General features: G+C 45.1%; 1 protein-coding gene across 1 annotated transcript; it reads right to left on the bottom strand.

Moving 5' to 3' along the window:
* Positions 1-1137: 1137 nt before the first annotated feature.
* Positions 1138-22578, bottom strand: phb (prohibitin). Its single transcript, XM_055657330.1, has 6 exons — positions 22375-22578; positions 12806-12967; positions 10063-10205; positions 7526-7642; positions 2662-2757; positions 1138-1949 (listed from the first exon to the last, which is right to left on the bottom strand). Exons 1-6 carry the CDS (start codon positions 22460-22462, stop codon positions 1734-1736), a joined length of 822 nt encoding a protein of 273 aa, XP_055513305.1. The 5' UTR covers positions 22463-22578; the 3' UTR covers positions 1138-1733.
* Between the last annotated feature and the right edge of the window lie 3595 nt (positions 22579-26173).

Raw genomic sequence — 26173 nt, 5'->3', positions numbered from 1 at the left:
AGATGATTTTATATCTTCAGCCCAACGAGAGGGAGAATGACTGGGAATGAGCGGTGCTTGATTATGTTGACTGCTTTCCTCAGGCCGAGCGATAGGGGGATGGTGGTAGATATGTGTGATGGACTGCGGTGCATTGACTGTAATTTCTGGCAGTCTTGGGTGGAACAGTTGCCAAACCACGTTGTGATGCATCCCGATCACGATGTTAAAGTCCACAGGCCCCGCGGTTGGAGCTTCAATCCCCGGCAAAGGGATCGCAAGCTCCACGATGTTAAAGTCCCGCAGACTCCCGTGGCTTGGAGCGCCGGTCGGTCTCCAGGAAAGGCCGCCAACTCCACGATGTTAGGCCGCAGTGAGGACGGAGATACAACATGGAAAGAAATCGCAACTTTGTCGAGGTAAGGGATTGGAAAAAAAAGTTTCGCCCCAACCCCCCCCCCCCACATAAAACAAACCAAGGAACACTAAAACATACTTTTAACACATACTAAAAATAACAAAAAGAAAGGACAGACTGTTGGCGAGGCAGCCACTGCTGGTGGCGCATTTGCCTGTGTCTTAGGGTGGCACAAATAACCATGGTGGACCGTATGTCTTTTTAAGTCAGCCAATCCCTGCAGCAGAGCGAGAGTAAACTACGCCAACTGCAGTATGCTGAAAAACATTACACATTCAAATCTTGGAAAATCCATACTCCAGGAGGCTGTGTTGGCTCAGTCACAGATTGCATTAAAAACAGAGATCCATAAATGTCTGGATATTAGAGCAATTAAGGTAAATGCAGACAAGACAGGAAAGTGTTATCTGGATGAAAGATCAGCCATCACCTTGAGAAGAGTGGAATGGCCTACTGCTGTTCCTATTTCTTACACAATCCCTTGGACGATAATTGTAGACGTTATTCTGAATCGGCTACTAACACACAGCATCCTTCAGATAGTAGTCTGGCTCCTTACCATCCAAGAAAAGTTGAAGCGTTCATCTGCTTGACCCCCTTCCCCACCAACACCTCCCCAAAGGCAGGCAGCATGAACAAATCAGTTAAATTCATCTCACCACACTGTGGCACTGCACGTTTGCAACAAATCGGAACAATTCCTAACAACAAAATGTTACCCTAAATGACAAAAGACAAAATTTGGTAACTTCAGTATATTTATTGAAATAAAAAAAAAAAAATTACCTGTGCACCCATTACGACAGTCTTTAAATACAATTTTTCACATAGGCTCTGCAAAGCACAGAATGGATTCTGAGGTTCTGTACCATTCTGTAGTTTTTTTCATTAAAGAAATAATCATTGCGGTACCTTCATGCTTTCACTGATTTAAATCCAGATTAGTAATTTACATCACGTTTTAATCACAAAATGCATTTTGTTCTGTACTGTAACTTTTACACACATTCTGCATTGTTCCACATTATTTTATTGGAATAACTTTAACAAGTTTTCTAAAACGAAATGTGATGTCATAACTTTGGACCGTGGTTATTTGTATATCTTTTTAAATCAGGCAATCCCTGCAGCAGAGCGAGAGTAAACTACGCCAACTGCAGTATGCTGAATAACATTACACATTCAAACCAATTATTTTTCCTAATCTAATTCTTTCCATTCCTAGTCTACAAATGCAATTTTTGGGACCAAAGATTGCATTGAGAGAAAGGACATACATATAAAAAAGGAGATTTAGTTATTTTGGACATACAATGCATCATGATAAAGGTCTTTGTTAATGTGGGGGCAGCTGAAGTAATGTTGACTGACCAGACGGTAAATAGGTTACATTGCGAGATCTAGAGAGCTGGTAACCGATATCCTCTGCAGCTTCCAGTTTCCTTAGTTCAATCAAACCATCTCCAACTTTTGCCATTGAGTTAGCGATTAGTTCTGCAGCTTTAGAATCCCCTTCTGCAGTAATAACCGCTGCTTTCTTCTGTTGCTCAGCCTGTCCAACAAAACAACGTTGCAACGTGTCAGCAGCATGAAAATATTTCAGAAACCAATGTCGGCCCACAATGTCTGTGCAGAACATGCCAAGATCATCTCTTATCTGCCTGCACATAATCCATACCCCCATTCCCTGTGCAATCTGTGAAAATCAGTGTTTTCTACCAGCCTCCACCCACTCGGTCTTATTTTATAATATCAACATCTTTCTCCCTCACAGATTTATCTAACACCCCCAAAAAGGGTTTGAAGAAGGGTCTCGACCCGAAACGGCGCCTATTTCCTTCGCTCCATAGAGTCTGAAGAAGGGTCTCGACCCGAAACTCCGCCTATTTCCTTTGCTCCATAGATGCTGCCTCATCCCCTGAGTTTCTCCAGCATTTTTGTCTACCTTCGATTTTCCAGCATCTGCAGTTCCTTCTTAAACAAAAAGTATCTATGTCATTTCAACTGATCCGTGTGGTAGCCAATTCCATTAGCTAAAATTAACTAATTCCTGTACATTCCAAGAAACTCCAATAACCTTTACTGCAAGTTTTTTTCCTAATTGGGCAATTAAATGCAAGTGAGGTTAGAATGAATCATATTAGAGGGGACCAATTTAGATAACAAGCTTATAATGTTTTCCCAGTTTTACTCCAGTTTTATAAATGATCTGTTTTCTTGTTTGTTTTGCAACTATGGGCCCAGTGCAGCAAACCAGCACTTACCTTCTCTACAACAAATCTGGCCCTTTCAGCTTCCTGTTGTGCAACTTGTTTGAGCTCCACAGCCTCTGTGAACTCTTTGCCAAAGGTCAAATGAGTCTGAAGAAAACAAAGTGGGTACACAAAGATCAGAAATATAAAATGGATGATCAAACTCATAGTAAATCTTTTATACAAAAGTCAGGGAGGTTACCATATCATCAACAAATTGCATGACTGCTGCAATTTGTGGAGTTGACCAACAATGAGGGAGGTGGGATCTGCCCTGTGCATTTGCATTCTGCATTTATAATTGAGAAATTCTTGCAGAGCTTTTGAGCTCACGGTCTCTGTGCCAAGTAGTGGTTTGACATGGCATATTTGCTGGGCAAAAGAATTTTAGGGTAGCATGTAGAATGTCTAAAACATCTCAAATGTGAGCTTTCTAGCAGATCAGCTCTGAACGTAAGACTTTGACGTAGAGAAAGAGTAAAAGATATAGGAGAGAAATTACTTTCCACCCTCGGAGTCGCATAGGTAGAGGGTATAACAACAACAATTAGGCTCTCAATTTAGGCTTAAATAACATTTAACTATCATCTACATAACATTTCAAATTTACAAAACTGATGAAGAAGGGGATCTTGGGGCCGAAGTCCATAATTCCTTGAAAGTGGCAGCGTAAATACATAGAGTGATAAATTAGAATGATATCCGGATTAGGGTGCATTAGCTACAAGAGAAGTTGGACAGACTTGGATCGTTGTCTCTGAAATGCTGGAGGTCGAGGGGTAAAAGTAAATAAAATTACAAGAGGCACAGATAGGGAAGACAGTCAGAACCATTTTCCCTACAATGGAAATATCAAATGCTAGAGAGAATACTAGAGGCGAAGGCAAAGTTTAAAAGAGATGGGTGGGGCTGTTAATCTCTGATATTTGCTGTGTAAGGTTTCTTTAAAATACAGAGTGCGTAGAACGCTAGTCAGGGGGTCGGATAGGCGATTCTGTGGACGCAGACAGGAGACCCGGATGGTAGTTCGCCTCCCTGGTGCCAGGGTCAGGGATGTGTCTGAACGTGTCCAAGAAATCCTGAAATGGGAGGGAGAGGAGCCTGAGGTTGTGGTACAAAAAGGTACCAACGACATAGGTAAAAAAAGAGAAGAGGTCCTGAAAGAAGAATTTAGGGAGTTAGGTAGAGAGTTAAGGAGAAGGACTGCATTAAAGGTAACAATCTCAGGATTACTGCCTGTGCCACGCGACAGTGAGAGTAGGAATGGAGCGAGGTGGAGGATAAATGAGTGGATGAGGGACTGGTGCAGTGGGTATGGATTCAACTTTCTGGATCATTGGGACCTCTTTTGGGGAAGGTGCGACCTGTACAGAAAGGACGGGTTGCACTTGAACTCGAGGGGGACCAATATCCTGGCGGGGAGATTTGCAAAGGCTACTGGGGAGACTTTAAACTAGTATGGTTGGGGGGAGGGACTCAAATTGGGAAAGCTAGCAGTCAGTGTGTGAGGCAGGAGGCAGAGAATGGTAGCACTCTGACCCAAAATGTAGGGGAGAGAGAAGAAAAAGACAATAAACAGAGAATAAGAGAGGGTGGGTTTCTTAAATGTGTAAATTTTAATGCTAGGAGCATTGTAAGAAAGGTGGATGAACTTAGAGCCTAGATTGACACCTGGAAGTATGATGTTGTGGCGATCAGTGAAACATGGTTGCAGGAGGGCTGTGATTGGAAACTAAATATTCCAGGACTTCGTTGCTTCAGGTGTGATAGAATTGGAGCGGCAAGAGGTGGAGGTGTTGCATTGCTTATCAGGGAAGATATTACAGCAGTGCTTTGGCAGGATAGATTAGAGGGCTCGTCTAGGGAGGCTATTTGGGTGGAACTGAGAAATGGGAAAGGGGTAGCAACAATTATAGGGGTGTATTATAGACCGCCAAATGGGGAGCGAGAATTGGAAGAGCAAATATGTAAGGAGATTGCAGATATTAGTAGTAAGCACAAGGTAGTGATTGTGGGAGATTTCAATTTTCCACACATAGACTGGGAAACACATTCTGTAAATGGGCTGGATGGGTTGGAGTTTGTAAAATGTGTGCAGGATAGTTTTTTGCAGCAATACATGGAAGTACCTACTAGAGAAGAGGCGGTGCTGGACCTCCTGTTAGGAAATGAGGAGGGTCAGGTGGCAGAGGTATGCGTTGGGGAACAGTTCGGGACCAGTGATCACAATACCATTAGTATCAATATAATTATGGAGAGGGTCAGAACTGGACCTAGGGTTGAGATTTTTGATTGGAGAAAGGCTAACTTTGAGGAGATGCGAAAGGATTTAAAAGGAGTAAATTGGGACAGTTTGTTTTATGGGAAAGATGTGGAAGAGAAATGGAGGACACTTAAAGGTGAAATTTTAAGAGTACAGTATCTTTATGTCCCTGTTCGGTTGAAAGGAAATAGTAAAAATTGGAAAGAGCCATGGTTTTCAAGGGAAATTGGACACTTGGTTCGGAAAAAGAGAGAGATCTACAATAATTATAGGCAGAATGGAGTAAATGTGGTGCTTGAGGAGTATAAAGGATATAAAAAGAATCTTAAGAAAGAAATTAGAAAAGCTAAAAGATATGAGGTTGCTTGGCAAGTAAGGTGAAAGTAAATCCAAAGGGTTTCTACAGCTATATTAATAGCAAAAGGATAACGAGGGATAAAATTGGTCCATTAGAGAGTCAGAGTGGACAGCTATCTGCAGAACCAAAAGAGATGGGGGAGATATTGAACAATTTATTTTCTTCGGTATTCACCAAGGAGAAGGATATTGAATTATGTGAGGTAAGGGAAACAAGTAGAGTAGCAATGGAAACTATGAGATTCAAAGAAGAGGAAGTACCGACACTTTTGAGAACTATAAAAGTGGATAAGTCTCCAGGTCCGGACAGGATATTCCCTAGGACATTGAGGGAAGTTAGTGTAGAAATAGCAGGGGCTATGACAGAAATATTTCAAATGTCATTAGAAACGGGAATAGTGCCGGAGGATTGGCGTACTGCGCATGTTGTTCCATTGTTTAAAAAGGGGTCTAAGAGTAAACCTAGCAATTATAGACCTGTTAGTTTGACGTCAGTGGTGGGCAAATTAATAGAAAGGATACTTAGAGATAATATATATAAGCATCTGGATAAACAGGGTCTGATTAGGAACAGTCAACATGGATTTGTGCCTGGAAGGTCATGTTTCACTAATCTTCTTGAATTTTTTGAAGAGGTTACTCGGGAAATTGATGAGGGTAAAGCAGTGGATGTTGTATATATGGACTTCAGTAAGGCCTTTGACAAGGTTCCTCACGGAAGGTTGGTTAAGAAGGTTCAATTGTTGGGTATTTATGGTGGAGTAGCAAGATGGATTCAACAGTTGCTGAATGGGAGATGCCAGAGAGTATTGGTGGATGGTTGTTTGTCAGGTTGGAGGCCAGTGACTAGTGGGATGCCACAGGGATCTGTGTTGGGTCCACTGTTATTTGTCATGTGCATCAATGATCTGGATGATGGTGTGGTACATTGGATTAGTAAGTATGCAGATGATACTAAGATAGGTGGGGTTGTGGATAATGAAATAGATTTTCAAAGTCTACAGAGAGATGTATGCCAGTTGGAAGAGTGGGCTGAAAGATGGCAGATGGAGTTTAATGCTGATAAGTGTGAGGTGCTACATCATTGCAGGACAAATCAAAATAGGACGTACATGGTAAATGGTAGGGAATTGAAGAATGCATGTGAACAGAGGGATCTGGGAATAACTGTGCACAGTTCCCTGAAAGTAGAATCTCATGTAGATAGGGTGGTAAAGAAAGCTTTTGGTGTGCTGGCCTTTATAAATCAGAGCATTGAGTATAGAAGTTGGGATGTAATGTTAAAATTGTACAAGGCATTGGTGAGGCCAATTCTGGAGTATGGTGTACAATTTTGGTCGCCTAATTATAGGAAGGATGTCAACAAAATAGAGAGAGTACAGAGGAGATTTACTAGAAGGTTGCCTGGGTTTCAGCAACTAAGTTACAGAGAAAGGTTGAACAAGTTAGGGCTTTATTCTTTGGAGCGCAGAAGGTTAAGGGGGGGACTTGATAGAGGTCTTTAAAATGATGAGAGGGATAGATAGAGTTGACGTGGATAAGCTTTTCCCACTGAGAGTAGGGAAGATTCAAACAAGGGGACATGACTTGAGAATTAAAGGACAGAAGTTTAGGGGTAACATGAGGGGGAACTTCTTTACTCAGAGAGTGGTGGCTGTGTGGAATGAGCTTCCAGTGAAGGTGGTGGAGGTAGGTTCGTTTTTATCATTTAAAAATAAATTGGATAATTTTATGGACGGGAAAGGAATGGAGGGTTATGGTCTGAGCGCAGGTATATGGGACTAGGGGAGAATACGTGTTCGGCACGGACTTGAAGGGTCGAGATGGCCTGTTTCCGTGCTGTAATTGTTATATGGTTATAACGCACCGACAGGTGTGGTGCTGTGGGCAGATACGATAGTGGCATTAAAGACTTTTGGATCAGCACATGGATATGCAGGGCATGAAGGGATATGGATTATACCCAGATCGTCTCAGGTTTTGCTAAAAAATCTACAAGCGTACTGTTCTGCTCTAGGCAATTCTGATTTGCGTAAATTCTGACTTGTGCAAGTGTCTCTGGAATATAACTCTTGCACAAGTCAGGGAGTGTCTGCATACTTATAATTAATTGAGCCGTGATGTTTTCTTTAAATTGTCAACAAGTGAGCATAACATTAAAATATTTTTTATAATTAAATCACTGAAGGACAGTTATATAATCGCAGCAGCCATAAAAGGACCAGGAAAAAAAGCAGATTGAAATGCAAATATTACCAATGATACGTCATCCAGGACAAGTCCAAAAGTAGCAGCTCTCTCTGTCAAATCCTCGCTGACCTGTCTGGATACCAGCTCTCTCTGTGTGATCAACTCACCAGCATCAAACCGGGCCTGTAAAGTGCACAATTTTTGATTGGTTTAAATTATAATCACCAAGTAGAAATAACCATAAATGATACCAAACCAATGACCATAAGGCACAGTTATAGGAATACATGGAAATAATTCCTTCAAACTGTTACAACTCAAGCCAGCAAGTGGAAAAAAAGATACAGATCCATGACACAGAGACCTGTAGATGCTTAAACTGATAGAATTGGTTAAAAAACATTTAGTATTACAAAAGCATAATCAGTAGAATGATTGGCTGTGCTCAAGAGGTTATTTTTGTGTTAGTTACTCGTTTAGGTGATTAACAATCATTCCTCCACCTCCAGAATCTGCTCGCATATGGATGCAATCCAGCGATGTTGTGCAGAATTTAGATCAGCCCTCTTTTTTGCCAAGGCAAAATGGATTGCATGCATGCAGTGGAAATGGAAATAAAGAATGTGTCTTCAAGATGGCGGCTGCGGACAGAGAAGAGGAATGATGCTGGCGAGTAGGCTGGGGGTTTATCTCCCGTGTCCTCGGAGGCATTCTGGTGGGTTCAGAATTTAACTGTGGTAGGCCCCCCAAGCACAGAGGCCAGGCTGTGGTTGCAGAACATTGAGGTGACGGGGGAGCGCAGGTGACTGAGTTCATGGGTAGATGCGTCCATGGAGTACGCCACTGTGGGTCCTGCAGCAGCCGGGGGATCGATTGGACGAGGCTTTCGCTGGAGGCCCCATAGACATCAGACGAGTGAGCATCGGACGTGGCCTGCAGAAGCACACGGCAGCGGCCCAGTGGTGGGTGACACCAATGTCACCATCTGACGAGGCCAACCCTTGCAACTCCGATCCAATCACTGCCAGTGCAATGGGCCTTTAGACAAAGTTAAGACTACAATTTAATTACTTTGAAACTTGAAGGGTTCAAGATGGCACCTGAAACATGGCAACTCATGTACTACCCCAGTGTGATACTATTCTCACACTCCTATACTTCAAGTACGATTATGTTGATAAGATTTTACTGAACTCTATTCAATTGTATTTCACTGCATCTATGTACAATAAAATACCATTGAACTGAACAAATATCTAATTCCACTTATGGAATCTTTGTATTTTAAGCAATGAACAATTTATAGATGAAAGTCAATAGTAGATGCAAATTTCCAGGAGATACCATCAGGATTGCGTGAAATCAAGAACGCACAATTTTAAAACTCGCCCAACCAAAAAATTTGAGTTCACAGAGATTGCCATCCACTTGAGAGTTAGTGAAACTGTTATTTATGACATAGCAAACCTCAGAGACTTATAGAAACTTACAGCACAAATGCAGTTCAGCCCACCAATTTTTCACTGAATGTGATGTTTATCTACATTAGAACCATTGTGCACATTAGGCCTATAGCACTCATTGCTTATCCTATCCAAACGCCGATTAAACATTGTAATTGTACCAGCTTCCAACATGTATGGCAACTTATTCCAGATACAGTTACACAACCTTTTATCCGAAATTCTGGAAACCGAAAAGCTCCGAAAACCGGACATTTTTTCCCAGGACGTCGTTTGCACACCAAAGCTCGCCTTTGGCGCCAAACTTGACCCGAAACGACCCACGGTCAACCCAGGTCTGTACTACTGTAGCTGCTGGTGTGGGGGGGGGGGGGGGGGGACTTTAATTCTTAGTCCCCTACCTGGTCGGAGAGAGGCAGCATCCCTCTAAGCTGCTTCTTCGCCCCGTCCTCGCGGCCTACCATCGAAAATGGAGCGGAGGTTGGAGCTCGGACCCAGCCGAACTCGATCTCTGGCTCCGCGGCGCTCCAAATCCAGCGCCGCCCGCAGCCCCAGCTCCGCGATGTTGGGAGTCGGCGGTGGCGCAGTGCTGGAATACCAGCGGGGAGCGGGAAATGCCTTACCAGGTCGCTGTGCGGTAAACTCCGGAGGCCGTGCTAGATTTGGAGCTCCGACCCCGGCGAACTTTACCCCTGGCTGTGCGGCGCTCCAAATCCAGCGCGGCCCGCGGCCGGACACCCGCAGCTCCGCGATGTTGGGAGTCGGCGGTCACAGCGCTCCGGAGCTTACTTGTCTACTTGTTCATTCAAGGTGTTACTCACTGGCACTAACCTCTATACAGAATCTACAACTGATCCTCAGCGTCACTGTTTCTGTTGAAATAGAGATTGATAGACAAAGTGCAAATCCAACCACAAAAGCAAGTATGTGCATTTCTAGCTTATCCCAAGTTAAGGGGGGAAAGGCTCCTCTACTGAAGTAAGAACAGCTAAAACACATCTTTTCCTGGGTGGACTGTGATACAGTAGACTGTAGAATGCCAAATTTTGTTATGTACAGCAAAGGTATAAGCATTTTTAATTCTAGATGTATTTATCCTTATTCCTTATTCCTCATCACCCAAGACAGCGAGACACTCACAACAACAGACTTCAGGACTTCTGTTGTGATGGATGGCAGGACTCTCTCATCATAATCTTCACCGATGGTAGTGTAAATCCTGGGCAGCTGGTCAGCCATTGGTCTAAAGAGAATACGCAGCGTAATATTTACATTCTGTAAATCTGTAATATAAAAAAAGTTAGGTAACTTGAGATTGTTGTGTTTTAGCCTCTTTACTTTTCACACCGCATCAACTTCTGTTACAATCCTAACTGTGAAATATAAAATCTTATACTTTACTGCCAGCACCATCGTTTTCAACATGGAGGGGTAGAATCGCCCATTTTGACAAATACCAATATCGAAATCTATCTATATTACTAAAAGTCTGATCTTGACCACTTCTGTATATTGATTTTAGAGAAAACGCTGCCACTTACGGCTGTAATTTTTGGCCATCTTACTCAGAGTCCCCCTCCGCTGCGCAGGGGAAGAGGATTTTTCCCATCGATAAAAAATAAAAGAGTTATTAGTGTTTAAAAAAAATGTTGAGATTCTCCTGAAGGCCATGCCCCTTCCGGAGGGACTATAAAGCCCGGAAGTGTTGAGTGCCTCAGTCAGTCGCTGCAAGATGGGGGAGCGAGAGGGTCGCGTCTCTCAGTCCGAGCTGTGAATAACACTGAACACATATCTACTAAACTGTGAGTGGTTTTACTGACCTGTCAGTAAATCCTTCCATTATTTATTATGTAAAAGAATATGTGTGTTATGATTGTGTTTATAGTTTGTTTGGTTGTTTGTCTTTTGCACAAAAGTCCGCGAGCATTGCCACTTTCATTTCACTGCACATCTCGTATGTGTATGTGACAAATAAACTTGACTTGACCTTAATGTGTTTTGAAAATATAGTTTGAAAATGCTAAAGCTGTGTTGCCTTTGGTTTGGAAATGCTCAAGCTGTGTTGCCTTTGGTTTGGAAATGCTAAACCTGTGTTGCCTTTGGTTTGGAAATGCTCAACCTGTGTTGCCTTTGGTTTGGAAATGCTAAAGCTGTGTTGCCTTTGGTTTGGAAATGCTAAAGCTGTGTTACCTAATTAAAGTTGCCTTGCCTAATTAAAGTTGCCTTGTCTTCTATATAATTAAAAGTCTAATCTTGACCACTTCCTGTTTGTGCTTTATATTGATTTTAGTAAAAATACGCTACCACGTATGGCTGTGATTTTTGGCCATCTTACTCAGAGTCCCCCTCCGCTCATCAGGTGCCGAGGATTTTTCCCATCGATGAGAAATAAGAGTGATTAGTGTTTAAAAAATGTTGCGATTCTCTCTCCTGTCAATCACGCCTGGCCACGCCCCTTCTGTTGGGTGGGGGAGGGACTATAAAACCCAGAAGTGTGGGCGTGGCTCAGTCTCTGCAAGATGGAGGAGGGAGAGGTCACGACTCGCTGTCTTTAGTGGCCTTGTACCCTGCTTGAAGTGGTAAGAAACCGCACTTGAATTTGGTGGCCTTGCACCCGGCTTGAAATGGAATTTCAATGAATAGCCGTGAGCCAACTGCCAGCCCACCAGCCATGAGTGAGTGAGCTGCCAGCACAACAGGCTTGAGTGACTGAGCCGCCAGCCCAATAATCCATTCGGCCCACAATGTCCATACTAGCCCTCTGGAAACCAGTCCCTTCAGCCCACAACACCCATACTAGCACTCCAGAAAGCCCCCCCACCCCCTCACTGCCCACCAATATTGGAATTGATGGAGAGATGGAATATTGCGTTGGGGGACCAGCCCTCCTGTGTGATGCTACGACCCAACGGGTCCCACTTGGTCTAATATACTTATAAAACTCTGATCTTGGATGTATATTTATTTGTGTGATTCACATCTCCTCGAAAACACGACGCGCTAACAGTAAATTTTTTACACGAAGGTAAATCTCCGATACCCTCATGATCTAAAAAATCGCCTCATCTGGAAATGTGATTAATTATTTCAGGAGTTATTTCTTCGAGTTGTTCACAAATCTGAGATCTTTTTTAAAGCTAATGAGCCGATGACGTCACAATGGCTCTGCTCCTCGCGGCCAGCTGCGTAGTTTTCAAAGCGCAGCCTGCTGGGCACTGTTTTCCACGAGTTGCGAGTTACATTAACCCCCCCCCCCCCCCCCCCCCCGACTCGCAGTTGATTTGCACTCAGCTGGCTGTCGGTCCCGCCCTGCCTGCAGCCCAGCCGCCCTCCAACCACCAGGGCTCTGGATTGAAGCTACTGCACACGCAGTCATTTGGTTGGGCTTCCGAGGTCCCGCGAGCTGCCGAGACCCGCCGCCTGCAGTCAATCCCGTCCGTGCTGCCCGCTTGCCGAGTTCAAGTCCGCCCTCTCCCCCCCCTCCTCTCTCTCCCCACACTCCGCCTGCCCTCCCCCTCTCCCTCTCTCTCTGCCCCATTCTCTCTGCCCCTCGAAATAGGGCGGGAAAGGGGTAAAAGGAGCCAATGAACAATATTAATATGATATCAAGGGGGGGTAATTAGTATGTGTGTGTGTGGGGGGTGGTTAGTGTGCGTGTGACGCCACAGGCCGCCACCCCCCCCCCCCCCCCCCGCAACCACGGGGACAGGACCCAACGCGTGGCCCTTGCTTTAGTATAATATATAAACTACATATTAATTTGTCGATTTCCCATTATAGATCTATTTATCCTCAAAAGTTTTATAACAAGTAATATTACACTGATCGCATTACATTAAGTAATCATAATCAAATGAAATGAAAGCATTATGGCTATACTCACCTTTGCTACCAGTAACAACTGGAACATTTCGTGGTTGCGATCGGCAGTCAAAAATGATTGGTCTTTGCACCCATGGAATAACGAAATGTGTGCCTTCACCGCTGACAATTTTTTGAACACCACGGAATCGATCAAATATTACTGCTCTGTGTCCAGCATCAACTGGGAAATAAAAGTTAGATGTCACAATTTTTGAAAATCAAATGTAGGTACATCTGAAGTGACATTGTATGAGGCAATTAAATGCTTTTTAAAATATATACACACCAAAGCAATGTTGCACATCAAACAAATTATAACATTGGTTACTGAGTATATGAGAATATTGAATATCCTGCCAGGTTATCTTTTCCTTTAAAGAAACTGGCAGACAATAAATCATGAACTACACCCTCTCTCCAGACTTCCCAGTGGAAAACAAAAAGCAGAAAACTGCCAGTAGAATTGCCAGACCTGACACCAGTTTTATAGAAAAACTAGACTAAGTGGGACCCGTTGGATCCCATTCTCACATGGGCCTGGTCCCCCAACACAATACTCCACCTCTCCATCAATACCAATATTCCATCACTCACGCATAGCCCCCAACTGCGCAGGTGCTGCTGACAGGTTCCCATTGTGACGCCCCTGATCCCGACTGCTCCCTTCAACCCCGATACTTGGCCCTTGCCCCCCACCCCCACAGCTCACTCACAGTCACCCCCCCCCCCCTCAAACGCCCCCCATCCAATCTTAGCAGTTCACCGGCGGCGCAGCCATTCCCTCCCATTGGGTTCCCATTGTGACGTAGAACACGCAGATATTGCTGCGCAGGTGCAGCTGACGGGCACGGCAACTGGAAAAGGGATTTATTAAAGCTTAAAATGTGAATGAATTAAAATATAACAACAATTTAAACGTTAAAGAGGAGATTTATTCAGTCCATTCTTTCTTGTTGTGTCTCTGCAGCTGGGGAGGGGGTTTTATTCAGGCAGGGGCTGGCGGGGGCCGGTGGGGGGAGCCCATTGCTCCCGGGGAGGGGACGGCCCTCAGGCGGTGGCCACAATACTCCAGGGAGGGGAGGGGGGGGGGGGGGGCTTTTCACGCATAGCCCCCAATGGGCATTGTGGGCCAAACAGGTTGGGATAGTCCTGTAGCTGGGGGATGGGGAGGCTTCAGGCGGGGCCGGAGGGAGCGTTCTGTCGATCACTTACTCGTGGCTTCTGGAGCCACCGTTCACTCGCGCGGTTTCTGGAGCCACGGTTCACTCACTCGCGGTGTCTGGACCCGACTCTCACTCACGGCTTTCGGGCTTGCTGACTGACTCACGCCCGACTTCTGGACACAGGGTACCGTTTTTGCGCAAATTTAAAAACAACGCAGACGAGATATGGTCAAGATGAGATCTTTAGTAATAGTATAGATAATTCTAAGTAGTTCTTCATGGACAGGATTTAGGTAAATAAATCTTTACGGTGGAAAGCAATCCTTCCTATAATTTTCTCAAAACAGTACAATTTTACCTTTTTCTTTCCAATCCCTTTATGCCATAATTGGAAGCCGGACCTCAAGTGCAGTCAGAAATTTGTATGGAAGTTAGGGTAAATGCTCAGCTGATAAACCATCCTACAACTATGTATCCGAGATTAGGAACTAATTGATACGGTAACAAAAGAGAAAACTAAAAAAATAACATTTTGGTTTGTCCTCATAGAACGGAAAAATACTATTAATAATTCCATTGATCCAACAAGTTCAACTGCAGATCAAGAGCTGGGTATTAACCTTGAAACACTGCACATTGGGAAGGAACTGATCAGTTGAATGTTCCCTTCATAGCATTTTAATGAATTATACAACCTCTATGAGGATGGTGTGCAACTTTCCCTGGCAGAGCCCCATGCAGTATCTTGAGGTATTCAGAATGATACAGATTTCAGTATTGAATGGACTAACCAAGCAAACAGAAAATAGTCTTCAGGTTGAGAGATTAATTTGAGCCATTGGATGTAGAATTGTTCAAGATGACTAGTTTATCCAAAATACTATGGGCTATTCTATTCAGTCTGGTGCATTGAGATTAAAGTGAAGCTACATTTGTGCATCTAGAAGGCACAAGTAGAGTTGGATTCCACCATAAACTGCCCTCTCAGGGTTTGACATATCCCTGTCTTTCAACTTTATGTCAGGCCAAATGACCAGCTCTACTTACATAAGGAATACATCAGAGCAAGCTGGAAGCTGGAGCAGATGCATCAGAAAGTCTAGAAAATGTCTACATCCAACAGTTTAAAGATTTGTAATCCTGCTACATTAAAGGGCCTGTCCAACTTACGCAATTTTCAGCAACTGTCTTCGACCTTCAAGCTTACGGGCACTCGTCTGAAAAACCGCGAGCTGGATCGATCGTCAGCGATGAAACTGCTGGATCGGCCGTCAGCACACACACACACACACACACACACACACGCATCGCAAAGGCGGGGGCCAGGGAAAGCGGGCGAGCGCTGTCTGAAATTCACACAGTGCAAAGCCAAGGTGATACCCGCGATGAACAGGAAGATAAAAGACGGATGGCATAGTGTCCGTCCGGTAAGTCCTTTAAAAGAGCAAGGGGAGGGAGAAGGGGAGGGGGAGAAGGGAGAGGGGGAAGAAGAAGGGGGAGGGGGAAAAGAAGGGGGGGGGAAAAGGGGGGGGGGAAAAGAAGGGGAGGGGGAAAAGAAGGGGAGGGGGAAAAGAAGGGGAGGGGGAAAAAGAAGGGGAGGGGGAAAAGAAGGGGAGGGGGAAAAAAGGGGGGGGGGAAAAAGAATGGGGGGGGAAAAGAAGGGGAGGGGGAAAAAGAAGGGGAGGGGGGAAAAGAAGGGGAGGGGGAAAAGAAGGGGGGGGGGAGAAAAAGAAGGGGAGGGGGAAAAGAAGGGGGGGGGAAGAAGAAGGGGGGGGGAGAAGAAGGGGGGGAAGAAGGGGGGGAGAAGAAGGGGGGGAAGAAGAAGGGGGGGGAGAAGAAGGGGGGGGAGAAGAAGGGGGGGGAGAAGAGGGGGGGGGAGAAGAAGGGGGGGGAGAAGAAGGGGGGGGGAGAAGAAGGGGGGGGAGAGAAGGGGGGGGGGGGGGGGGGGAAGAAGGGGGGGGAAGAAGGGGGGGGGGAGGAAGAGGGGGGGGGAAGAAGAAGGGGGGGGGAGAAGAAGGGGGGGGGGGGGAGAAGAAGGGGGGGGGGAAAGGGGGAAGGGATGGAGTGGAGACACTTTTAAGAAGCCAGACAACTTTTAATAAAGTTTAGCTGACATTTAAAATTACCGGTCGATTTTCTTTGGTTCTGAAAACTCAGTGACCCCGCCACCACTTCAAAAGAACCATGCCGACCAATGTTTACTCGCGGAAATTTTCTCAGCATGTTGAAACTTTTTCCTCGACCAAACTGAGGCCGCAAGTATGCGGGAACTTCTCTTGAGCGTGAAGGAGATTTACAGTGACCTCCAAGGACGTGTCGACCATGCTGTGAGTTTGTGGCGAGCGTATACTCTTCTAAACTCGCTAATTAGGTTGCCATAGTGGGACAGGCCCTCTAATCATGAATGACAGTGGATGGATTTGCAACCGACAGGAGGTAGCCCCAAGACCTCCACACTATTAATAATTTCAATGCTGAATTGTACATCAAATAAATCATAAGAGCATATAGAAACATTATAAGCAAAAAATGAAGTGCTGGGAGACCTCAGCAAGCAGACAGCATCTGCGGAGGGAAATAGACAGGAGATGCTTCGGGTTAGGACCGCTGAAGATTTCTGCATCTGAATGCCATTATATATCTTGAGAAGTTGTAAAACTGTCAAGCGTTGTACTAAAGGAAAACCATTCTTGACTAATCCATGAGTTATTAAAGATGGAACTAGATGAGTACATAATGAAGACCGAGCAGATACTCGGGAGTACAATTCAAGAATAACGGCTGGTTATATCTGGACGGGGTGATATTCTCCCCTCATTTAGAGTTTTAAAATCATTGGAATCATCCACGATACCCGAAATACCGGGACTACGAAAGTTGAGTGTACGAGAAGTCAGTGAAAATTAGGTTTGAGATAAGAAAATTGGCCAAGTGAATCGCTGCATAAGGTCATGATGCCATTTGCTCTATTGTTATTCCTCTTATGTTCAACCAGAGGCACTGAATGGGTAATCCTCCATTGCCTCATGTCTCCACCATTCCAAGTTTCAGCAATCATAAAAAATAACTCAAGGGAAAATAAAAGTGTGCAATGAATGCTGGAACCTGCAGCAACAGTTTTTGCAGCTGGCAGATTACAGAGTGACATTTTCAATTGTCCCAAGAGCACTGGCACACCTAGCGCAGACTACTCGCAAAACATAATACTCCCATTGCCACAATAGTACAAGAACAATATAATGAGTTCTACACCTTAGTTGCCCATTGAAACTTTTCCTACTGCATTCCACGATGCATTTCGATATCTAGATATGAAAAGTCAACAACAAAGTTGATATTTCAGAACAAAATGACTTCAGTTGACAAGACATTGCCCTAAGGCTAACCACCAAATGGTTTATACTCATCATTAACACTGTGCAATCTATAATTACTAAATTAGAAAACTAAAACATTTGACACTCCCACTATGATCAAATGAAGAAATTAAGGGAAACAAGTGGAATGCAAAAGGAAGAGCCAGTGGATGTGGTGTATCTGGACTTTCAAAAAACCTTTGACAAGCTCCCACATAAGAGATTAGTGTGCAAAATTAGAGCACATGATATTGGGGCTGGGGTATTGACATGGATAAAGAACTGGTTGGCAAAGAGTAGGAATTAACAGGAGGTAGACAAAAATGCTGGAGAAACTCAGCGGGTGAGGCAGCATCTATGGAGCGAAGGAAATAGGGAGGTTGCACGGCAGTCGGGTCACGACTCATGACCCGTCCTGTTGCCACGCAACGCCAACTGGAGTACACGAGGTGAACTGCATGTAAGCAGAGTGCATGGATTCCAGTGTAGCGGGCCCGTCTTCTGTCCCAGCATCTGGACTCCACACTCGCAGACCCCGGGCTGTGTATCCCCGCAGGCGGGGGTGGGGGGTGCCGATGCAGTGACTCTGGGTGGGCGGAGGGACCACTGTCGCCAACTCTGCTGCAGCTGACGGGGACATTGCTGGGTGGTCCGGAGTTTTCATCCCCGTGTGTCTGCTGCCAAGAACCGTGGCCCCGCTCAACCCGGTCCCGTGTGTGGGCGCAGCCGACCCACAGCCCGTGACAGCACGGCCGCACAGGGGGAGGGATGTCCCGAGGGATGCGCTCCTTTGGCCGTTTACATCTTGGTGCTCGGGTTCAGAGCAAAGATACTAGAGCATTTGGTTCATAGCGCTCAGTCACCCTCCATAGCGCAAAAATGTACCCGTTTAGCGGTTTTGAACAGGTAAGAAAGTACGCCTTTTCGTGCATTTGGTTCAGAGGATTGAGCGTGTGTTAACAGTGTATGCCATGTCCTCCAGATGGATTGAGCTGCTCCTTGCGTCACGCCCTTTGACCCGATGACCTTATGTGCAACCCCCCTATAGGCAACGTTTCAGCCCGAACGTTGCCCATTTCCTTCGCCCGCTGAGGTTCTCCAGCATTTTTGTCTACCTTCGATTTTCCAGCATCTGCAGTTCCTTCTTAAACAGTAGGAATTAACAGGTCGTTTTCAGAATGGCAGGCAGTGACTAGTGGGGTGCCGCAAGGCTCGCTGCTGGGACCCCATTTATTTACAACATATATTAACGATTTAGATGAGGGAATTAAATGTGACATGTCCAAGTTTACAGATGACACAAAGCTGGGAATCAAGGGATATGGAGGAAAAAGCAGGAACGGGGTACTGATTTTAGATGATCAGCCATGATCATATTGAATGGCGGTGCTGGCTCGAAGGGCCGAATTGCCTACTCCTGCGCCTATTTTCAATGTTTACATATGAAAGAACACGTTTTCCACTGTCCCATTCAACACCCCACCCCCCTTATTCGGCTTTTTAAACTGAATAAGGGGGGTGGGGTGTTGAATGGGATAGTGGAGGATGGAGTTAAAGGGAAAGGGTTTCTTAAATGTGTGAGCGTAGAGACCGAAAGGTGTAAAATGAGGGTAGAAGAAATAGGTAGCAAGGTGAAAAGTAAAAGTGGCAGGCAGACAAAACCAGGGCAAAAATCAAAAAGGGCCACTTTTCAACATAATTGTATAAGGGGTAAGAGTGTTGTAAAAACAAACCTGAAGGCTTTGTGTCTCAATGCAAGGAGCATTCGTAATAAGGTGGATGAGTTGAATGTGCAGATAGCTATTAATGACTATGATATAGTTGGGATCACGGAGACATGGCTCCAGGGTGACCAAGGCTGGGAGCTGAACATCCAGGGATATTCAATATTCAGGAGGGATAGACAGAAAGGAAAAGGAGGTGGGGGGTAGCGTTACTGATTAGAGAGGGGATTAATGCAATGGAAAGGAAGGACATTAGTTTGGAGGATGTGGAATCGGTATGGGTAGAGCTGCAAAACATTAAGGGGCAGAAAACGCTGGTGGGTGTTGTGTACAGGCCACCTAACAGTAGTAGTAGTGAAGTTGGAGATGGTATCAAACAGGAAATTAGAAATGCGTGCGACAAAGGCAAAACGGTTATAATGGGTGACTTCAATCTACATATAGATTGGGTGAATCAAATTGGCAGGGGTGCTGAGGAAGAGGATTTCTTGGAATGTATGCGGGATAGTTATCTAAATCAACATGTAGAGGAACCAACGAGAGAGCAGGCTATTTTAGACTGGGTATTGAGTAATGAGGAAGGGTTAGTTAGCAATCTTGTTGTACGTGCCCCCTTGGGCAAGAGTGACCATAATATGGTTGAGTTCTTCATTAGGATGGAGAGTGACATTGTTAATTCAGAAACAATGGTTCTGAACTTAAAGAAAGGTAACTTTGAGGGTATGAGACATGAATTGGCCAAGATTGACTGGCAATTAATTCTAAAAGGGTTGGCGGTGGATATGCAATGGAAGACATTTAAAGACTGCATGGATGAACTACAAAAATTGTTCATCCCAGTTTGGCAAAAGAATAAATCAGGGAAGGTAGTACATCCATGGATAACAAGGGAAATCAGGGATAGTATCAAAGCGAAGGATGATGCGTACAAATTAGCCAGAAAAAGCAGCATACCGGAGGACTGGGAGAAATTCAAAGACCAGCAGAGGAGGACAAAGGGCTTAATTAGGAAAGGAAAAATAGATTATGAAAGAAAACTGGCAGGGAACATAAAAAACTGACTGCAAAGGTTTTTATAGATATGTGAAAAGAAAGAGATTAGTTAAAACAAATGTGGGTCCCTTGCAGTCAGAAACAGGTGAGTTGATCATGGGGAACAAGGATATGGTGGACCAATTGAATAACTACTTTGGTTCCGTCTTCACTAAGGAAGACATAAATAATTTGCCGGAAATAGCAGGGGACCGCGCGGTCAAAGGAGTTGGAGGAATTGAGTGAAATCCAGGTTAGCCGGGAAGTGGTGTTGGGTAAATTGAATGGATTAAAGGCCGATAAATCCCCAGGGCCAGATAGGCTGCATCCCAGAGTACTTAAGGAAGTAGCTCCAGAAATAGTGGATGCATTAGTAATAATCTTTCAAAACTCTTTAGATTCTGGAGTAGTTCCTGAAGATTGCGGGGTAGCAAACGTAACCCCACTTTTTAAGAATGGAGGGAGAGAGAAAAATGGGGAATTACAGACCAGTTAGTCTAACATCGGTAGTGGGGAAACTGCTAGAGTCAGTTATTAAAGATGGGATAACAGCACATTTGGAAAGTGGTGAAATCATTGGACAAAGTCAGCATGGATTTACGAAAGGTAAATCATGTCTGATGAATCTTATAGAATTTTTCGAGGATGTAACTAGTAGCGTGGATAGGGGAGAACCAGTGGATGTGGTGTATCTGGACTTCCAGAAGGCTTTCGACAAGGTCCCACATAAGAGATTAGTATACAAACTTAAAGCACAAGGCATTGGGGGTTCAGTATTATTGTGGATAGAGAACTGGCTGGCAAGCAGGAAGCAAAGAGTAGGAGTAAACGGGTCCTTTTCACAATGGCAGGCAGTGACTAATGGGGTACCCCAAGGCTCAGTACTGGGACCCCAGCTATTTACAATATATATTAATGATCTGGATGAGGGAATTGAAGGCAATATCTCCAAGTTTGCGGATGACACTAAGCTGGGGGGCAGTGTTAGCTGTGAGGAGGATGCTAGGAGACTGCAGGGTGACTTGGATAGGCTGGGTGAGTGGGCAAATGTTTGGCAGATGCAGTATAATGTGGATAAATGTGAGGTTATCCATTTTGGTGGCAAAAACGGGAAAGCAGACTATTATCTAAATGGTGGCCGATTGGGAAAGGGGGAGATGCAGCGAGACCTGGGTGTCAGGGTACACCAGTCATTGAAGGTAGGCATGCAGGTGCAGCAGGCAGTAAAGAAAGCGAATGGTATGTTAGCTTTCATTGCAAAAGGATTTGAGTATAGGAGCAGAGAGGGTTGTACAGTTGTACAGGGTCTTGGTGAGACCACACCTGGAGTATTGCGTACAGTTTTGGTCTCCAAATCTGAGGAAGGACATTATTGCCATAGAGGGAGTGCAGAAGACGGTTCACCAGACTGATTCCTGGGATGTCAGGACTGTCTTATGAAGAAAGACTGGATAGACTTGGTTTATACTCTCTAGAATTTAGAAGATTGAGAGGGGATCTTATAGAAACTTACAAAATTCTTAAGGGGTTGGACAGGCTAGATGCAGGAAGATTGTTCCCGATGTTAGGGAAGTCCAGGACAAGGGGTCACAGCTTAAGGATAAAGGGGAAATCCTTTAAAACCGAGATGAGAAGAACTTTTTTCACGCAGAGAGTGGTGAATCTCTGGAACTCTCTGCCACAGAGGGTAGTTGAGGCCAGTTCATTGGCTATATTTAAGAGGGAGTTAGATGTGGCCCTTGTGGCTAAGGGGATCAGGGGGTATGGAGAGAAGGCAGGTACGGGATACTGAGTTGGATGATCAGCCATGATCATATTGAATGGCGGTGCAGGCTCGAAGGGCCGAATGGCCTACTCCTGCACCTAATTTCTATGTTTCTATGTTTTCAACTTTGGGGTCGACCTGCAGAAACACCTGCGTCCAGCTGTCATTTGCCAGGCTTTGTCCCACCCACACCTTTCTTTTCCAGCTTCTCCCCCCTTCTACAATCAGTCTGAAGAAGGGTCTCGACACAAAACGTTGACTATCCATTCCCTCCGCAGAGGTTGCCTTGCTCGCTGAGTTACTCCAACACAATGTCAAGGTGGCACATGGGGAGCAGCGTGTGGCCAGGACTCATCCGCCTGAGTGAGCTGGACTAAAGGTGTGCAGACACCCATTGAGTGCCCGAGGATGCGGGGGCAAAGTCACTACTTGGCCGCAGCAGGTGAAGGTCAATGTCGCCAGCAGCGACCCGGACCCAGCCTCGCTCCGTGGGCCCGAGTACCACCGACACCCGCTGCTCCGGCGCCACACACCCGAGAGCCGCTCACCGTTGTAAAGCGCCGAGTTGACGATGCCTCCAGTGATGGCCAGTCCCAGCCCGATCTTCCCGATGGTCTCCAGAACTTTCCCGGCCATTCTTCGCTCGTGAGTCGGGACGGAGGCCGAGGAGAAGCAGCAGAAGCAAGACCAGGCCGCACGGTCACCTCCACGATCCAACCGCGCATGCACCGGCCCTGACCTCCAGCCCGGCGCCCTGCATCATGGGAAGTGTGGTCTTTACACCGGAAACCAGGGGGCCGGCGGGGGATTGGAGGACTACACTACCCAGGATACTTCGCAGGCGCGGCCCTGACCTCCGGACCGCCGCCCTGCATCATGGGAGGTGGAGATTATACACCGGAAACTAGGGGGCAGGCGGAAGGGATACGGACTACACTACCCAGGATGCTCTGCGGCCGCGGCACGTGGTGTGGAGCTGCAGTCTTTTTGCCATTGGCCTATTTCACAATCTGTGCCTTTGTGTACTTAGTGAAGGCTGCTGACAATCCCTCACCTGCACTAAAGTTCATTGCAGGGAATACGTGAGAAACAAATAATGTGCATTCAGATAATTCAAGTGCTGCATTGGAGTCACAAAGTATGGAAACAGGCCCATTGGCCCGACTTGCCCACGCCGACCAACATGAAGAAGAGTCTCGACCTGAAACATCACCTGCGCGAGATAACCACTGATGAGGTGTTTGCGCAGTAATCAACCAGAACCATTGCTCTCCACAGACGCTGCCTCTCCCGCTGAGTTACTCCAGCTTTTTGTGTCTTATCTTTGGTTTACACCAGCATCTACAGTACCTTCCTACACATGCCCCATCTACACTAGTCCCACCTGCCCACGTTTGGCCCACAGCTATCTAATTGCTTCTTAAACGCTGCGATAGTCCCTGCCTCAACTACCGCCTCTGGCAGCTCGTTCCATATAGGGGGGTTGCACGTAAGGTCACCGGGTCATAGGGCTTGACGCACGGAGCCGCTAAATCCATCTGGAGGACATCCGTCACTTCCGGTATATGTTATTAATGCTAGAAACGCGTACTTTCCTACCTGTTAAAAACCGCCAAAATGTTGAATTTTTGCGCTGAAAAAAATTGTGGGAGTCGGGGTAAGTGTGAGAGACATGTACCCAACTTTAGAATTCCAAACGTGAAGCGAAATGAAGGTATAGAGAAGTGAGAACTGAAGGGACTACAGCAGCTAAAGTGCTTGGTAAACATTGAAAATATTGGGAATTATCGCGTTTGCTCACTGCATTTCATCAAGTAAGGCATTATTTGTGTTTTTTCTTGATTCCTTTGGTATCTAAAAATTCTCAGAAGTGATAAATCTGGCTGTAAATTTTTCTTCAGATGCGTTTTCATTTTGTATGTAAAAACCCACTTGGGAACCATGGGCGATTAAAAAAAATTACAGCCAGATTTATCACTTCTGAAACTTTTTAGATGCCAAAGGAATCAAGAAAAAACACAAATAATGCCTTAGTTGATGAAATGCAGTGAGCAAACGGCCAATGTTCGCCAAGCACTCTGGCTGTTGTTGTCCCTTCAGCTCCGCTTCTATCTACCGTAATTTCTCCTCACTTTTGGAATTGTGAAGTATGCTAAATGTCTCACACGCTTATCCCGATTTCCATAATTATTTACAGCGCAAAAATTGACAATTTCAGCGGGTTTTAACGGGCCCGCTACGCTGGAATCAATGGTAAGTGCCTACCTGCAGTTCATCACGTGTAATCCATTTGGAGTAGCGTAGCAACAGTACGGGTCATGGGTCGTGATCCGACTGCCGTGAAACCTCCCTATACCCACCACCCTCTCTGCGAAAATGTTGCCCTTCAGGTTCCAATTAAATCTTTCTCCTCTCACCTTAAACCTATGTCCTCTGGTTCTTGCTTCACCCACTCTGGATAAAAGACTGTGCACTTACCGTATCTATTCCCCTCATGATCTAATCTTACACAGCCTTGCTATATATCTTATATCTATTCCCCTCATTAACTGATCTTATAAATGCTTCAAATTTCTTTTTATCATCTTGTGTTTGCCCCTTGCTTCACTGAGAGTTCATAATAAATGTTGGTCATCATTGGTGCAGTTGTTAATCAGTGAGGCAGGTTTGAGTTCTGTGCGTGTTCATGGCATAAGAAATGATGGCTGGAGAAGGTAATTTAGCTTGTTGTGTTTGCTGCACCATCCAGTAAATATGACTTACATTTTGCCTAAGTTCCACTTCCTATGTTAACCCCATATTCTTTGATTTGTTTAATACTATGAATCCATAATCTAGTGTCATTGATCTTGGCTTCTTTATGATACTGCCTCGTGGCAGGTTTAAACTCCTGCTCATGAAAAGTGCTCTGAGAGCGGGGAGAGGTGTTACTTATGTAGTAAAGTCTCCCGTCTGATAGCTTTAGTATTCTAAAATTTCATGCCATTCACAAAACCTGCACTTACTCCCCACAGGAAGGGGTGTAATCAGTCAGAATTGACTATTGAATCTGAATTTATTCTTGGGTAGACAGTGACAGGAGCTTAGTTTAGAGATACAGCGCAGAAACAGGCCCTTCGGCCCAGTGAGTCCACAATGACCAGCGATCCCTGCACACTATCACTATCCTACTCACACTAGGAACACTTTGCACTTATACAAGTCAATTTACCTACAAACCTGTACGTCTTTGGAGCGTGGGAGGAAACCGAAGATCTCGGAGAAAATCCATGCGGTCGTGGGGAGAACGTACAAACTTCGTACAGACAGCACCCTTGGTCAGGAAACCCGGGTCTCTGGTGCTTCAAGCGCTGTAAGGCAGCAACTCTACCGTTGTGCCACTATGCCACCTTGAGCAGGTCTTTGGCCAAGAAACTAATTGGATGAAATTTTGGCAACTTTGTGATTCCACCATGTAATTAGCAGAGGGGAACAACTTAATATGGAAGTACGAAAATCAATCTAATATCAATTATATGCACCCACTAAATAGTCTTGACTTCTTTGCTAGTTACTAATTCTAGAATTAATATTAATCTATTTATTTAAAAAAAAAGAAATGACAAGATGGAGAAAGAGATTGAAACATCATCACATTAATTGGGGTTCACGAGAAGTTAGGACATTTACAGAACGTTTTGGATTCAACCATAAACCCTTGTTGCTGAAGATGGAATGACTCCAGAAGCTGACTACCCCCTTGCAAAGGTAAGAACATTTGCTGAGTTTGACACAAAACCTGGGTTTAGTCAAGGTAAGACTATTAGGAATTCCTTAGCCATTTATTGTTTGATTCAGTCTCTGCTTTGACAGCTTGATAGAAGTTCGACTCGTGTTTTCAGCTAACTCTGCATGTATGTGTTCTTTGGCACATACATGTCGAGGAACTAGTATTCTGTATTTGTTGGCTGCTAAACCTCAAGGGTGGCACAGTGACAGAGTGCAATTGCTGTTCGATCCTTGCTTCCCACGTAGTGTGAAATTGACATATTTGCCTGCGATCGTGTGAGTTTCCTCCGGATGTTCCAGTTTCCCCCAGCGCAGGACGGCAAGGTGGCGCAGCGATAGAGTTGCTGCCTTACAGCGCCAGATACCTGGGTTAGATCCTGACTACAGGTGCTGTCTGTATGGAGTTTATATATTCTCCCTGTGACCATGTGAGTTTTAACCGGGTGCTCCCGTTTCCTCCCACACTCCAAAGATGTACAGGTTTGTAGGTTAATTGGCTTTGGTAAAATTGTAAATTGTCCCTAGTGTGAACAATAGTGCCAGTGTATGGGGTGATTGTTTGTTGGCTTGGACTCAGTG

Source organism: Leucoraja erinacea, chromosome 27, assembly GCF_028641065.1.
Source record: "Leucoraja erinacea ecotype New England chromosome 27, Leri_hhj_1, whole genome shotgun sequence".
Lineage (NCBI taxonomy): Eukaryota > Metazoa > Chordata > Chondrichthyes > Rajiformes > Rajidae > Leucoraja > Leucoraja erinaceus.
The sequence above is the reverse complement of the archived record's forward strand: the minus strand, read 5'-3'. Positions and strand labels throughout refer to the sequence as shown.

Excerpts from the sequence above, each read along its gene's own strand:
- phb (XM_055657330.1), bottom strand. The coding sequence starts at position 22,462 with ATGGCCGGGAAAGTTCTGGAGACCATCGGGAAGATCGGGCTGGGACTG. Across the intron at positions 7,643-10,062 it reads AAGTCCTGAAGTCTGTTGTT|GCCCGGTTTGATGCTGGTGA; the intron begins GTGAGTGTCTCG and ends TGCACTTTACAG. Across the intron at positions 1,950-2,661 it reads CCAGATTTGTTGTAGAGAAG|GCTGAGCAACAGAAGAAAGC; the intron begins GTAAGTGCTGGT and ends TTTGTTGGACAG.